Source organism: Limanda limanda, chromosome 19, assembly GCF_963576545.1.
Source record: "Limanda limanda chromosome 19, fLimLim1.1, whole genome shotgun sequence".
Classification (NCBI taxonomy): domain Eukaryota; kingdom Metazoa; phylum Chordata; class Actinopteri; order Pleuronectiformes; family Pleuronectidae; genus Limanda; species Limanda limanda.
This window is the reverse complement of record NC_083654.1, coordinates 9,922,576-9,939,339: the sequence shown is the minus strand read 5'-3', so window position 1 is coordinate 9,939,339 and position 16,764 is coordinate 9,922,576. Positions and strand designations below refer to the sequence as shown.

The window sequence follows — 16,764 nt, the reverse complement described above, 5'->3', positions numbered from 1 at the left end:
GGACATTTTCTGACTGGCACCCAAACACAAATTATAGGATATATCTCATGCCATATTCCAAAACTCAATAAAGGCTTTGAAAGGTTGAAATCTAATAGAAAAGGTTGGGTGTGATGTTTTGACTGGCTGACAAAGAAATTCAAATCTCTGCCAACATCATTTTCCTCCTTCCTGCAAACCAAATCAATCAAATCAAATTTGTCACTGTTGTCCCAGTGCATCAGTTTGTTTTCGAGGTTTTAACCTTGGTAAGGAACTGAAAACTGGTATTAACTCTGCTGACTCCTGCTGCAGCCTGTTATTTCCTAAGGAGGAAAGACCCCCTGTTTCAAGATTTGTGATCTTTCCAATCACATGATTTCTAATCGGACACTACAAAACTACAAAAGTGTTGGGATACACAAAAGAAAAAGAATAAAAATATCTTAGGATGAAAAAAGGGCTTAGACAAACATGTTGAATTGGAAAAACAACAAAATTTGAGATATTTGGGTGATGAGGCCTGATTCTGGCCGGCGTTGTGGCCATAATCACAAACATGAGATTTACGCTGTGTAGTTTATGCATCAGGTGCTTCCTGAAGGATCTACCCAGACTCCACCCCTCACCGGAATTGTTCCTGCTGTTGTGAACGTGTCAGACTCGGACAACCTCCTTCTGCATTTTTCCTAAGTGAAATGAAAAACTTCACATTTGCAAAGTTCCCGTCTGAAAGCGGCTCAAGTCTCACCCGTCTTTTTGTAGAACATGATCTCGTCCTTAAACTCCTTGCGCTCCTCCAAGGCTTCGTCAATGCTGAGGATGATGCTTTCGCTGGACTCGGGCCCAAACAGGAACTTGCAGGCGCAGCTCTTCTGCATGACCTCGGCCCGGGAAAAGCCTGTGAGCTCGCAAAAGCCATCGGAGCAGTAGACGATGGGAAAGCCCTTCGACATCTGAGCGTTGGCCAGGATGAAGTTGCTGTCTGCAGGAGAGAGGGGGAGAGGTGAGGAAGAAGGCAAGGAGCTGAGGTGATGACATTGTTGAGGGAAGGTTGAGTTGTGGATCTCCTTACACTACTTTTCTTGTGTACCCATATTTAGAGAAACTAGCGGATGTCTCTTTGCTCTTTTTGCTGATTCTCTATTCAGTTAGCAAGTTTATCCTGGCATAGCACAAATCTCAGGTCCTGCTGTTAATCTGCCCCAAAGGGTGTTTAACATAACTTCACACTGAATGCAATGAGAAAAATTAACATGCAGTGTGTTTTGATGACTCGAGGCGAAAAGGAAAAATTGTAAAGCTCATCACAGACCAAACTACCAAACTACAGTTTTAAACTAGTCATTAGTTTTGCTCCTTTGAGAAACTCGGGAGGTTCTAGGACCAATCCCTCAGATTCACAGCACAGCAAAATATAGAGTAAAGCAGCTATTATATATGTAAATATCTATTAATTAACATTACCAATGTTAAATTAAAATTGACTAAGCATTAAACTGGATTTAATTCCGCCACCTTCAGTAGGACGAGCTTTAAACACTGCTCTATATAATCTATTACCTTACAGTTTAACGTTAGCAATCAGGTGTTAGTTTCAGTCTCTACTTCCTCTGCTCAATCCTCCACCACGTTCATTATTAAGCTGCTAAATGTGCTTGTCTGTGTTAATGCTGAGCTGGTAGCATGCAGTTTACTGTTTACTGAAAGCATCTGTCTGCCACGGCTGAATATAATGAGAGGAGTGACAGCAGAAATAACAGGAGCTGTGTATCCAAACACAGAGAGCTGAGAGACGAGGGGAAGAGCAGAGAAAGGTTCAGGGTCATGAAATTTGGAAATGAAATGAAAATGATTTTTTTTGTGCTGATTTGGTCGCATGAGAACGATATGGAACTCAGAGTGTCAGACTCTCGATTAAGGGGATATGGGCTAACGCACCAAATTTGACCTTATTGGGGAGATATAATTTAAAATCTCTTTCCAGTTCTATCTTTATATGAATGGTATGATATCCTTGATATAAGAAATAACAACACTATGAATGATTATAACAGTTTAAGTTTAATCGCAAAAAGGATATTTATTTAGATAGTTTATAATGTCATCAAGACCTCCAGAGAGTTTGGTCTTTGGTTTTTGAGATATTACTGATATCATTATTTATCTGCATCACATTACCAACTCCTTACAATGTTAGTAAGTGATCAATGCAAATATTGATGCTCAATATTGATACTTATAAATTATCCAGTAATTTAGAGAAAAGCCTGGGGGTAGAGGAAATAGCCTTTATGGAGTTAATGTACACATATGTAATAAATCTCTGAGTGTGTGTCTTATCTTTTTCTTTTTTCCACATGTCTTGTATATAGAATACAGGAAAAAGATAAATGTGTTTGTAAATCTTTTTCTTGTCAAGGCAAATTCATAGTTTCTGTGTCTGCCAGGAGTTCGCTATGAACCTCGTGATGTATATTTCATCATCCACCCATATCTGGACAGATGGACTCCATAGAGGACGTCTGCGTTGAGCCAAAAATCTGTGACTGCACATACCAAGCATGCTCCAAGTACAATATATGCACCTACTGGAATAGATACTGGAAGATGCTGACCCTCATTAGTATGAATGGAACCATAGGAATTTACATGTGACTGTAACAAGGCTACAACTCTCGAAGAACTCTGAAAGTGTGCTCAATCCATATTCCAAGAAGGGATGGGCCAAATGCATTAGCATGACACAGATATATAAGATATACAGTATGTATATGTATGTTACGGGCAACTTGGACTGTTTTTTTGGAACCAGTGTGAGACATTTTTAAATCAGTCGAGGATGTTGCTCCGCCAACACTCTGGTTGCAAGACCACCTCTTTAACCTCTCCGCTCCTGACACCCACTCTTCGAAGCTTCAGGTAATAAAAATGGAAACAAATTCGACTGGTCGAGGAGGGCCTCTCTGGGGGTTAAACTGAGCCACTGGGACTAAAAGGGGACTTTTAACACACAGATACAAAGGCTGATTGAATCCTGAGCGCGGGCAGATGAAGGCCCATGTGGGCTGCAACATGAAGGTCATTTACCTCAACAAATGACTTATTTATCTGCAGACACTAGACGAAAAGCAGTATTATTGTCACAGTGAACCTCTTCGGACAGGCCTAATCCCCTGCTGTAACCAACTGTTTCCATGATGTTACCTCGGCGTTCGCCAGTGAAGATAAGGTGGGTCTATCGGCGTTTGCGGACCTTAAGGGGGATATGGAGAACAAAGGAGAGAGCCGTGGGGGGGCTCGCTCCGCCGCGCGGACCGATCGCGACGTGTGATCTAATTAGCATATGAATCGGAGTCCAGCCGCTGGCTAGAACCTCTCTCTATTCACCATTGGAGGATACCACAGACCCTTGAAACTAATGTCACTCGTGATTGGTTGGTAGAAGTGTTGCTATTGGTCACCTTATGGGTCATTGCAGTGCACATGTGGGGTCACAGCATTCCGCACGTGGGGTAAGCCCCTCCCACACATTATTAATAATAAAAATGTATATATTAATATTTATTATCATTTATTAGTAAGCCTTTACCAAAAGCACTGCAGTTAATTAAAACTAAACATTCATGTGATGCTTGATGTTACAGGTGAACATATTGTACAGGGAACAAATGTGAACAAGGTATATGTGGAGTCAAAGCTTTATTTACATACAGCAAATATATTGTACAAAAACTCAGGTGAGGCTTGAAATGTTTCTCTGCAGCCTCTGGGTCATGACTTCTTTGTGGGACTCTGTCTGAATCTTCTCCAGTGTGTAGACGTCTGTGGTGTGTAGCTGTGAGATCAGTGTAGCTTCCAGTCTTATATGAAGTGTGGGACACAGGTCGGTGCGCTCCTGGCTGTGGAAGGATGGATCCATGTCATCTGTCCCACTTCAATCAGCTGTAAACACATTCAGTAAAATTAGCATAGTTCAATGACAACATACACCTTTACATGTAACTGGAAAATTATTTAATGAATATAACCTTACCCTCTTTCTTCTCCGACAACTCCTCAATGCTGATGTAAGGTCTGGTCGGATCATACTGGCTCATAGTGTGTCTTTGTACGTCATGGACAGGCAGCTGGAAAACAACGAGAGTAACATGAGTTTATTATTAATAAACGGAAATAGCCGCGCTGCATCACCGTTGGAAGATCCACAGCAAAAAAACACCAAAACAATTCATAAACAGTTACTTACATTCAATGGCTTAATTTTCTGCACTTTAAATCCGGACTTTCAGCGTCTCAGCCTAACGCCTCTTTGTTTGTGTGTGTGTGTGGGGGGGGGGGGCTGAGGCTGTGAAAACATACAGAAAAGTCACGTTGATGAAAAAACTTAACGAGAACAAACTGTTACATCTAAGTAATTCATACATATTTACACATGCACTAGATGTGCTCCAGCACTCGATGCTGTATTCGTATTTTAGCAACTTTCTCGCTATCCCAAAGTTGCTGGCATGCTTTTCAGATGAACGAGTTAGCTTAGTGGTAGCTAGCAATGGCGGCTCCGTTTAGCTTAGCTCTCACCTTAACTCAGGGACTTTGCATCCGTCTTCTCCGCCTCGACTCGTCCACACCGGGCCCGCGGCTCTGCTTACACACGCACTCATCTTCTCCTCCAGGGAAAAGCGTCGTGTCGACTTCAGCAAGTTATTTACCCCGAAGACAGACTCACTCGTACGGAACAAACATAACACGAGCGACACTCGATGCTGCAATGCATTAACGAGGCTGTGATTGGTCGAGCCAATCAGCTGATGACGCGAGCGGGTGACGTGAGGTTTTCACAGTAAATATCCACAAGTAAATTTACATACATGATTCTCGCTGTTCTGTGTTGGTAACCTCATAGTTGAATGCACTTATTGTAAGTCGCTTTGGAAGTGTTGACTGTTTTAATGGAATACTGAGAAAGTTTAATAACAGCAATTAGACAATTGAAGTTCAAATTATGAAGGAATTTCAGCTCTATATTGTGTCTTCTTTATATTTTAAATAATAATCGAACTGAGTGGAGATGTATGTTGTAGCCAAACAGCCGGCTGCTGTGTTTTGTCACTGTGCAGTCCATGGGGGATTAAATATTACACTGAAAAAATAAATCATTAAATCAATGAATGTTTCGTAGCAATTTTGAAAGTAGTGGTAAAAAGGTAGAATTTATAATTCATGGAAAACAGCTTAGTGTGCCGTTGACATAAATGTCAACGGCAAATGAATATGATGCCAGTATTTTGGGAGGACAGATATTTTTATGGAAAGCCGGGAGAAGTTTGGAGATTACAGGGCACAGACACATCATACCCAGCATCATTTCTTCCTGTTGAGCGGATTGCTGGTAGATGTGTGGTTAACAAATCCTCTGTGTATTTAACCAGCAAAATTGAAAAAGTGACTGTAATCATGCCACTCTGTACAGTGGTTGAGATTCAGGATTGTTTTGGATGACAATGAAATAAAGTGAATTGTTTCATTTGACAGCATTGACCTTTGTGCGTGGTATACAATGTAATTCATTATAGCACACTTACTTACTTAAGAACAATTTAAAATTCAGGTTTAATATTTATTTTAAGCCTGGTTTACTCAGCCAGATAGTTTGTTTGGTGCCTCTTACTAAAAGGTGTTATCTTCACTCAGGGAAACTGATTTGCATTTGTGAAGCTCAGAGCACTGTTGCTCAGTGTAATTTGCATGTGAAAGCGTCCTCTAGGCGTTGGAGCAGGGGGGGTCACCTCACAACAGCTCTGAGGCTTGACAACTGCAGGAAACTTTAGCGTTTCCTTTGCTGCCTGCAGATACGTGTGAAAGTCGTTAACCGAAGGATGTGCCAGCACTTCTCTGCGACACAGATTGACACAAACGCTTCTTTTCATGCAGTGAGAGCAATGGAATCCTGCTCTTGAAACTCATTCCCCCGAGTCAAGAAACCGACCCTGAATTCACAGTATACTCTGTGGCAGCGGCGATTTAGAGGAGGTTGTGTGTTCAGAGAGCAAAAGCAAGATAGAAGAAGCAAAAGTGGAGGATCAATAGTGATTGTCCTCGAGTGATGACAGAGAAAAAAAACTGGATCGCAATAATCCTGAAGTCTATCACAGTTAATTAGCCGATTTGTGTCTGGAGCTAAATACCCAGGTTTGAAGTCGACCAGCTGTTATAGCTAAATACACACATATCCACACACACACACACACACACACACACACACACACACACACACACACACACAAACACACAAACATACACACACACATACACACACGTGCAAATGTGTAGAGCTCTGCTGAAAGATAGCTAATGTTTACAGTACAATGCCCATGATACAAGACAGTGGATGACTGTGGTTTAGCAGATACTATAATGTGTCTTTATACGTGTGTGTGTGTGTGTGTGTGTGTGTGTGTGTGTGTGTGTCCTTTGCTGTAATTTGATAAGCAGTTAAACCTGTTCCAAGTTATTATAATAAATGTATGACTACACACACTCGGTGTGGCACACACACACACACACACACACACACACACACAACCACTCATATGCATAAACACACGCAGCGACATGAACTCGTTTCTAATCACAGTTTGAGACGTCCTGCGAGGGGACTTGTTCCACTTACATTTCATTTCAAAAATCTATTTTCTGCATCAATAATTCCTTCTTCCGCCGACCGCCGGTGTTTAATTGTTTTATGTTGGACATTCAGGCTTTGCTGAGGGTAGATACGTCTGATCTGCACTGGGAATACAATGACAGAGAACTAAACCCTTGTATGCGTCCCTCAAGAGGAACGGGAGACATGTTCCTTTTTTATAATCCCATTCCGAAATCAATAGAAGTGGCTTCTGCACGCTCGCTGGCACAAAATGTGATTCTTGTCACTTTCAACTTCGAACAGGAGGGAAGGTACTACAGGAATATGTAATAGCGAATGAATAATAATAATTTTTTTCAATTATATCTGTTGCTCACACTCAGCAAAATAAATGTGGGAACAGAAAAATGCAGAACATCACCAGATCTTATCTTGTAAAGGATCATTTCACAACATTAGTTTTTGGTACTTAAAGTCAAAATGATGTACGTGCACAGTGACATCCAAAATACTGGTCGGACAAGAGAAAAAACATTGAACCATGTTATAAGCCTTGTACATAGTGGAGCCAGATATACACTCATTTATTTACTGATTTATTCCTGAAAAGAATCATTTGAATTTTCTGAATTAATTTGACTTTTGATTTCTTTCAGTTGATGTCACTGGGTTTCTACAAATCAGCAATTAACCCACTTAACGCAGTCCTCCTGCTTCCAATAGGAATAGAAGGAGGGACTGGGCTATGAGCTGATAGACCGGCATCGAGAAATAGAAATGCAGTGGTATTGAAACGAGGGAGAAAAACTCCTGGAGAACATCGCCTGTCAGCAGTAATACTCTGACTGCACGACCCAGACAGATGGTCCGAGAGGGTGTCAGCGTTGGGACCGGCTGTCGGATGTGAGACCCCTCAGGCTCGGGGGGGGGCGGTAAGCGAGAGAGAACCAGCGACAGGGCTGCTGGTGTCTGAAGGACCCGCAGCAGAGGCCCACAGCTCGCCTGGTGGCAGCTCCCAGAGCATGAGTGGATGGTGCTGACAGAAAACTAATGTTTATCCCGGGAAATACTCACTTTACTGTCTGATGGTGGATTCAATCGGTGGTTGAGGTCATGGAATAGACAGATGTGCAGTTTACTTTACTGCAAGTTTGCGTAATATAGAGGGGAGGTCAATTGATGACAGAGGCTGCAAAAACATTTCTATTAACTTCAGCCTTTAACTAGATCTCACATGAAAGTTCTCCTGCGCTTTCATAATTTTTTATCACTTTCTTTCAGTTTTTTTGTCTTACCTTATGAAAGAAAAAAATTACTATAAACTTAAATTTGTGTTTGTGTAATGGTCCAATTTGAATTTTTATAGACAATGCAATTAATGGAAGTTTTCAGGTGCTGTTATGTTGGCGTCTTTGTGATTTTGCATAATCAAAAAATCATGTGTTTGCTTTTTAATTCACATCAAATCTTGGCCACTGCCTCTGTAATTGGCTGGCACTTGTTTCTGCTGACGCAGAACATAATTACCATTTGCTTGACCTTTCTCATGTCAATTTTGCTTTCTCCTTTCCACCAAATTCCCTCATTTTTCCTCTTCTCTCCATATGTACTTCACTGTCCTACTTTCCCCGTCCCTGCCTCCCTCCTTCCCTGCCTCACTCATGCACCAGCACCTGTTCTTGCCTTTCCCAACCCTCCAGTTTTCCTATCTTCCTTCCTTCTCCCCCTTTTCTCTCAATCACTCCCACTGCCCTTTGCTCTATCCCTCCTTCCCTTCCCTGCCTCCCTATCGACCTTTTGCTCCCTCCATCATTCCCTTCCAGCTGCTCTGTGCGTCCCACATACAGTTTTGGATCTCTCCACCTACTTACTCTTCATCTCCTCTCTGCCCTTGGAATTCCAACACAAAATCCATCTTTCCCCGCCAATCCATTTATTTCCCTCACTCTCTGCACACATTCACCTTCTTCCCCATCCCCTGTATGAGGACATCATCCACCTACTGTTACTATCTTCCCGCTGCACCAAGAAACTCTACTGAAGGAAAAATCTGAATCCTATCCTTGTCTCTGAAATCTTTGTGGATTTCATCTTCCTTCCTCTCCTTTGTCTCTTTCCTTGCTCATAGCCCATAGATCATCCACTACATGCTCACACTATTGCATGACAGCCACTGGAGAAACCCCACAGGGACAAGGATAGGAGAAAGATGAGGAACGACGGAGACAAAGAAAGAGAGGGGGGAGGGCAAACAGAGGAAAGAGGGCAGGGAGAGAAGAAAGATAAGAAGAGGGAAGACCAGAGAGATGATTACACCACCTTCTTACAAAACAAAAGTCAACTTTTTAATTGCAGGTGAAGGAAACATTTGTTAGGCCTGTGTGAGCTATTATTAAAAAATGCATGAGTGCAATCATACCATCAAAAAAACATCATGAGAAAGATATTTCCTCTTCTCAAAAAACATTTTACTGACAACTGACCCTGTGCCATTATGCAAATGATGTTTTCTTTGAGAAGCAGGAAGGTGGGAGTAGCATTGTTAGCAGCACAAAGTTGTGAGTGTATCACGGCTGGCATGTTGTCCTCCACAGATAAAGACTGGCTTCTTTTATGAACACAATGTTTTCTTAGCCTTGATCAACTTTATTCAAGCTGTCATTGGAGCTGGTTGAACTCAAATATCGCAACAACTTTCACTGGATTGCAATGAAATCCGGGTACAGACATTCATGGTCCCCAGAGGATGGGTCCTATGCTATAAAATATTTCCTCTTGCAATGAAAAGTATCAATAATGGCACTCAGGGATTGCATACATCTACCAAGGCCCAACAATCCCTTACACATGTATAACTAAATATCAGTCCCCTAAATATGCCTGATTTTTTTCATTGAGAACCATGAGATTGTTTTTTCGGAGCGCAATGACAAGGACCTGTTGAAATCTACTTTCTCAACATGTCAGTACTACAATAAGCAGGTGGGTCAGAGAGAAATCCAGAGCAGCACAAATAACACTTTCAGGTGCATTTTTTCAGTACACTGTCCTAAACCATCGGTAGAGGAGGGAGGGAGGATTGCGTATGTTCATTGAGGGGGGGGTGTATACACATTGCTTTGTCCCAGATTTGCAGCTCTTTAACAGACTCCCATGTTCTCCGACAGTCCCGTCCCACCTCTCAGAGCAACCCCACCGCTATTTCTGGCACACCTCTTGAGATTGGTGAAACAGCATGAGGAGGCAATGGGGAAGTAGAGAGAGAGAGAGAGAGAGAGAGAGAGAGAGAGAGAGAGAGAGAGAGAGAGAGAGAGAGAGAGAGAGAGAGAGAGAGAGAGAGAGAGAGAGAAGCAGAAACAAACACACAGAAAAAGATGGACGACGAAGCAGGTGAAAACATGAGGGGACAGGAGGGCAAGATACACACCAAGGCAGACAGATGAGGGTGGAAAAGGGGACAGAGGGCGAGAAGGTGACGTGAAAAGTTGAAAGTAAGTGCGATGGAGCTGTGAGGGGTGGGATGATGAAGGATGGAGCTGGAATGTGGTTGGCAAAAATTGGTGGGTAAGTGGAGAGACGAATGGAGAGACCTCATCTTTTTGGACAAACTCCATGCAGGCCTCTCAAAAACTGCTACAGAGCAGTCACATAACCACAATGTAGTCGCTCAAGAGTTGCCATAGTTACCACTGACACACACCATGGCAACCAAGGTTACAATACAGTTTGCCTTAGGAATAGCTACTGAATCTAGTCAACACATGAGATTATGATATTTGTGTCAGGATAATTCATGTACAGGTTGCCAGTTGGGTATCAATTACAGAATAATTTCACTTAATGAGGTCAGAACACACACACAAACACACACACACATCAGTGTACATGCACACTATCATGCCAGCGGTGGCAATCCTCTCACACGATATAACTGAAGACAGAAAATCATTTGACAAATCTAGGGCCTTAATCACTTCTGTGTCTCTTTATCATTCAGGCCCCCGGGCTCACACCAACTGAAACATTACACCAGTCATTACAATCCTGTAATTTCCCAGCCTGACTCCCTCCTTCTCCTTCCCTCTCTCATGGTCAATTTCTCTTTCACCCTCCATTGTCTGCCTCCCTTGCTAAAAATAAATCTACCGTAGTCTCTGTCTCTCTCTCTCACTCTCTCGCTCTCTCTTTCGTAAAAAAAAACTACCAAATCCTCACATTTGAAAATTAATTGAGTCTAAAAATGGCCGACTTGGCCCAGACTTCCGTTTGTGAAAACCCCATTTGTCGGTTGTTTTGGACAGTCCATTAGAGACGGTGATTAGGGGAGGAATCTCACTCATTAGTGGGTTAACAAGGCAGAACAGCCGCGGTGACGGGGGAAGCTCCTGCGTAGACGTCCCAAAAGTTTGGTGGAACAGACCAGGTCGGCGTTCGCCTCCTCAAGGTCTAGTGACCTTACTGTGAGGACAGCGTTTGCCTGCTGAGTCTGTGCTGATGATGGTGGCTTTTTCCTCTGGACTGCATAATTTGTCAGAGCCTTGTTGAAGCCAGTGGACACTATTCATTTGAAACACTAATTTAGTGATTTCCACACTTAGCCAATAGCTATGATGGTTTACAATGAGCGAATTAGCTGACATTTGTTATAAATAGCATTGCCGGATAAATACAAGTTAAACCCTAGCTATTTCTACTAAAGATAAAAACAAAGTTTGCCACTGATTAAAGTGGCATTTAGCTGGAGTCGTATATTCCTGAGACTTGGTGGGGACTGAGAACAAGATATTAGAAGTGTCTGCAAATATCACAGATACAAACGCTGCCGTCTTGTGTATTTGGAGCCAGACTTCACAGTTGTGATCAAGGGACGGACATGCGCTTGACCAGTGGTGATTCATCTGTCAATCATAACGTTTCACCCCTGTTATTATAGAATCAAAATAACATAAAACAAACTTAAGGGAAACATAAGCACTTAAACATACATTACTGTGATAAGACTTACCTAATACGACATGAACCGTCAAATTTATTTGGCCATTATTTAACTATTTAGTTTGCTCCCATCCACCAACATGGAGAAGATGGAGTTTATGACCTATACTATGGTTGGTATAGAGTCTATAGACTGACTCACGATTGGTCGAGAGCGTGTGAGGGTGGGACTTTGATACCACAGCTCCACACCACGATCACTACTGGGAAGACTCCAAATTATGGCAAGATGGTGGCACTTGTAGGCGGTACATTTTAGCTCCACATTCTTTGTCAATGGGTGGAGAAACGGTTTGCATCATCTACTTCATAAAAAAATAATACTCTCTGGTGTAAGTGGGCACTGTGGCAATACTTCAATATTATTTAATGAAAATCTTTTTTTGTTACATTGTTGACTCGGATACAGCGCAGCACCGTCCCTTCTCTTTATTTGTACCCTAAAATAAAACCATCTCATTATTAAGTGGGCTTTGGAGAAAATGGGAACAGCAGTGCCAATCCACTGCCAGTAAGTGAGAGCCCCTGTGCACCCTGCAGCACTACAGTCAATGATGATTGATTACTCCTCCACAGTCTCATAACTGCACTCATTACTTATTTTCTCAGGCATTCTCTGGCCGAGGAAAACATCAGACCTGCCTTGTCAAGGGGCTGGCATAGTCATATTGTGAGATAACATAAAACTAAGAGTCTATTAAGGGGAATTAAAAAGTAGCTGGTATCCTCCTGACAAATAATCCACTTAAATAAACCTTGTTTAAACATATGTGCGTCTGTGGTCTTTCAAAATCAGTAATTAGCTCCCTGGGTTTTACTTCAGGTCATAAGGTGGCTGGTGAGCCTGAGCCATGGGGACGACTGCATCATATCCACTGTCTTCTCTGAGACAGCAGGATCTGATAGCAGCAGCTTTTGCATGTGTGTGTGTGTGATACTCTGATGAGAATTGGAACATTCACCTGGCATCTTTTTAACAGCTTAATTAGATGTGCTGCAATTAAAGAAAGTTAATCAGTGGAAACTTCTGCTTAGCTTCCCTCATGTTCAAAGACAAGAGACAGCTGAGCACACACACGCACAAGTACACACACACACACGCACAAGTACACACACACACATACACAGACAGAGCTGCACACATACACGCATAAAGTTCTGTGACAAAAAAAACCTGAAAAGTGGAGAAAACTATCCACCTTTTTCCTCTCCTCTGTCTTCATCTCCCTTTGACACACATACATACTCTCTCTTTCCTCTGTTTTATTCCCAGACACACTTAAACATTACCGCCACCGCCGTGCACAGCTGTTCCAAGTCTTTGTGCCAGTGATGGTGACAGTAATTACCTGCCTGGCGGAGGTGGAACTCGTGTGTGTGCAGAGAGCAAGAAAATAGGGATCTAAAAGGAGTGGTGCAGGGATGGGGAGCACACGGCCGGGAGACTTTACACGGGCCTCTGCCACAACTGTACCACCAAGACGTCGGCTGCTTGATCAGGCGGAAGAAAAGCCCCTTAGGGTCTCAACCCCCCCAAACGAAGGCCGATATTGGCTGACAGTCGATCAAGGCAGCGAGTATTCTGTAGCGGTGACGAAAGAGTCAGATATGGAGAAACATGTGGGTATACTTGCACTGCACTGTGACTTGACCATTTGAGTACCCCACTGTAGGTGCCAAGAGAAAGCAACTGAATTCTTAATTTGGATTTACATACATACAAAATGAAGAACTTAATATTTTTTTGTTTCATTTTATAAAAGATAAAACATGCATGTTGAATGATAACGTTGTGGTAACGTTTCTCAAAATGTGTTTAGATTGTCTTCAAATGACAACATTGTAGTACATTATGGTTGGGCTTGTATGACCCATTAAGATTAGAAAAAATCAAATTAGGACCCCCAGTGACAGGACATTGCCTTAAAGGCCTTGATTACTCTTTCGGCGTTTCAGGTCAGCTGAGAGTTTCGTACTCGTGCTAGCACTTGGTCTGGCAACCCACGAATGCATATCTGATCCCACATTCTATTCCATTTCCCTTCGACAAACCATGTTCTTCATCTCTCTCTCTCTCTCATCTTTGCAACCAAACAATGAGGGAACCACCAACTGGACTGGAAAGTGTTATACCTAGAGCATATGCAGCCACCACCTACAGTCAGCATGGTCACACATTTTGGGCTGCACACGGATATCCACAAAGGAGTTTCTTTGTTCCCTTGCTGACATGGGCTGGATGACGACATTTATGTCCCCAGGAACATAGCAGAACCCAGTAGACTGGAGTATGTTGAAAAAGGGAAAAAGGAATTCATGAGCAGTTCAACCAACCTCTAGTTTTTTATATTTTTTAGGGATCAGAAGAAATAAAATAGCTCATATTTCAAACTGAGAAAAAAGAGAAATAGAGTTAAAAATTATGATTATATGTGAAAGAATACTTATTTCTCCCTCACCTCTTTAATCTTCCTGTGGTTGCTCAAACTTATTGTATATTATGACTCTAATCAGGACCCCTACCCCAAAAGTGAGAGCCACTGCTGCAGTTTACTGCAAGTTAAGTGACAATGTGTGAATCTGATGGGCAACACACCATTAATATAGCTCCAGTGATGGACAGGTGATGAGATCGGTCACCTGGTGTAGTGATGACACAGGGTGTCACAGCACTCACAGTGCAGAGCAACGGACAGATTCTGTTATTCTAGTTACAGTGCAGGTAAATAGAGACACACAGAACCCAGCACAGTGATCGGGGGTGTTTGTGAGTGTCAACCAGAAAGTCGACAAAGCACACAGTGAAACAGGAACTGAGCTGGGAAATGACTTTGTTAAAAAAGAACGAGCAGCAATTTACCCTGAGACTGCTGTAGGAATCTGCTGTTGTTTATTTTCTCTACTTCAACCTCCAAAGCTGCTGGTTCCTCCAAACATGGAGAAATTATTAAAAGGCTGAAATACTTCATCCAGTATCTAAACAAGCAAGCAAAATTGCAATGTCTTCTCTCGTCTGTTAATGGAATTAATGCTGAAGGTTTACAGGAATTAATTGAATCACCAGGTAACGTCTAACACCTCAATGTATTCAAATAAGCCTGGATCAGAACGTCTCTCTGTGTGAAGTCTGAAAATATTTATAACATTTAAAAGGCCACCAGAAAACATACAAAACCTTTTCTCTGAGTTTTAATCGGATCAAGTTAAAGACTTTCTTGCTTTCACTTTTCTCCATTAATCATGCAGTGTTTCCGGGTCCATATTGCCTGAACAAGCTTTGCATGACGTCAGAGGGGATCACACAGCACTGAACCCAGCACTTCCTCTTATATTTGCTGGCGGCCAGGCCATCAGACACGATTTGTCCCGTCAGGCTCCACTGCCTCCAGTCGGCCCCATCTTGCAGTCCAAATCCAACATTAATTTCCTCCATCTCGCCAGCTCAAGGACGCCAGTTCATTCTCTGGGGCTTGACAAACCACTTGTGTTGGGTACAGTACCACTGCAATTCCCTTGAATTAGAACAGAGATCCTGGGGCGGGCAGCTGGATATTTGTTTCTACTCGACACACAGCCCGCTCTAACTCATACAGTGGGTGCTCAGCCTGAAGATGGATGTCTCTGGTTACTGTTGTGTTACTACTGAATGGAAGGCTGCAGGAAATGTTGTCCCAGAGAGATGGTTTGAGCCCGAGGTCGGGCTATGAGTCTGCCACCACTAAGGGCATGATGTAATATGTTACCATTAAGAAATTAAAACAGAATTTGGTATATTGAGCACAGCCAAAAGGTTCCTAATTCAAAACCTTGTTTGGCTGTGGTCTGTTTGTGCGAAGTTTGCATGTTTTCCCTGGTTTCCTCCCATAGTCCAAAGAAATGCAAATTAGGGTTGGATTAATTATCCTTTACTATGAGCGTTAGTTTGTAAGGTTGTTTGTATCTGTACGTTGGCCATGCAATACATCGTCAACATGTTTGGCTCTCACCCAATGTCAGCTGGGATTGGCTGGTTATAATCAAAGTACAAAGAAAAGTATGGTTATAATCTGAATTAAATAACCTAGATCTGAGCTGAAAGGAGAGAAAGGAGGGACAGATGCTCAAACATGTAGAAAACGTCTCCTTTCCTGTCAAAAATCCTCCAAGAGAAGAGAGATGTTCACTATGATTAAAGTGGACCACTCAGAGGCTAGAGTTCAAACAAAAGTTGCCTTTTCGAAATTCCCATTAGTGCCTCAGCCCTGCAGGGAAAGACTGGCTGTAATGCCTCTGCCGACCAATTAATTTTGATAAATGATATAGAACTTTCTGGTTATCAGACCGGCGGGAGGAGAGATCGCACCATAGCCGCAGGGCTTGTCGGCCAAAGAGCGAGGATAGTAAAAGGTGAACTTCACAGACAAATAATGAGTTGTCAACTCAGAAGACTGGGATTTGTCCAGGTGGGTTCACTCATATCAAACATGTCACACAGGCTGCAACTTGTGAACAAGTCCGGAGGTGTGGAGCAGAGAGGCGGTATCTGTTAACCCTTGGGTCGCTGTCCGTGGTGCTGAGGCTGGACCGGCTTTCAGCACCATGGACAGCGACAGCCTCAGCTCAGTAATTGCTACGTGAAGCTCCGGCTTTTCTAAAACGGTTGTATAATCCCTGAGACATGTAATAACAAATCAGATTTACTGTGAAGTGGAAATCTGTCTCAACACAAAACACCTGAAATAAAAAAAGATCACTTTTAATTGAAAGGCCACTCACATCAAGGAAAATAAGCTTAAAAATGAACCCTCCTTTCTTTGTGTTGTTGCATCTACTCAATCTCCAGGAAACAAGCGGCGGTCTGCTTTGTCAAAAACAGGAAATTCACACCCAAAACTAGAATAGAGATTAGTTGATTAAAATGAAACTTACGAGTGCCATCAAACCGTGTGGCTATAGTGTCCAGAAACGTGTTCTGTGGCGCTAGTAATCCCTTCATCACAGGCATTTTCCCTGCTCAGTGTCGAAGTCCCCATCAAAGTTACTGACGAGAAGGTGCGCGTCGTTCGAATGTGTGCGCTGCTCCCATTCAGACGCCGCTCCACCCATATGCACGAGCAACCATCCGGTCAACTCAGCACAATGCGATCCCCACGGTCGACAAG

General features: G+C 42.6%; 1 protein-coding gene and 1 long non-coding RNA gene across 2 annotated transcripts in view; both read right to left on the bottom strand.

Annotated features, from left to right (window-relative positions):
• The window catches only part of kcnh8 (potassium voltage-gated channel, subfamily H (eag-related), member 8), a 52,703-nt gene extending 36,096 nt beyond the window's left edge, over window positions 1-16,607 (bottom strand). The window contains exons 1-2 of the mRNA XM_061092853.1: window positions 16,532-16,607; window positions 731-964 (exon numbers count right to left, since the gene is read on the bottom strand). Of these exons, the coding sequence (XP_060948836.1) occupies window positions 731-964; window positions 16,532-16,607 (310 nt within the window). The remainder of the gene's footprint in view (window positions 1-730; window positions 965-16,531) is intronic.
• On the bottom strand, window positions 3,665-4,748 carry LOC133026271 (uncharacterized). Its single transcript, XR_009683184.1, has 4 exons — window positions 4,561-4,748; window positions 4,229-4,327; window positions 4,016-4,109; window positions 3,665-3,924 (listed from the first exon to the last, which is right to left on the bottom strand). It is a non-coding gene; the product is annotated as an uncharacterized LOC133026271 (long non-coding RNA).
• Window positions 16,608-16,764: the final 157 nt, after the last annotated feature.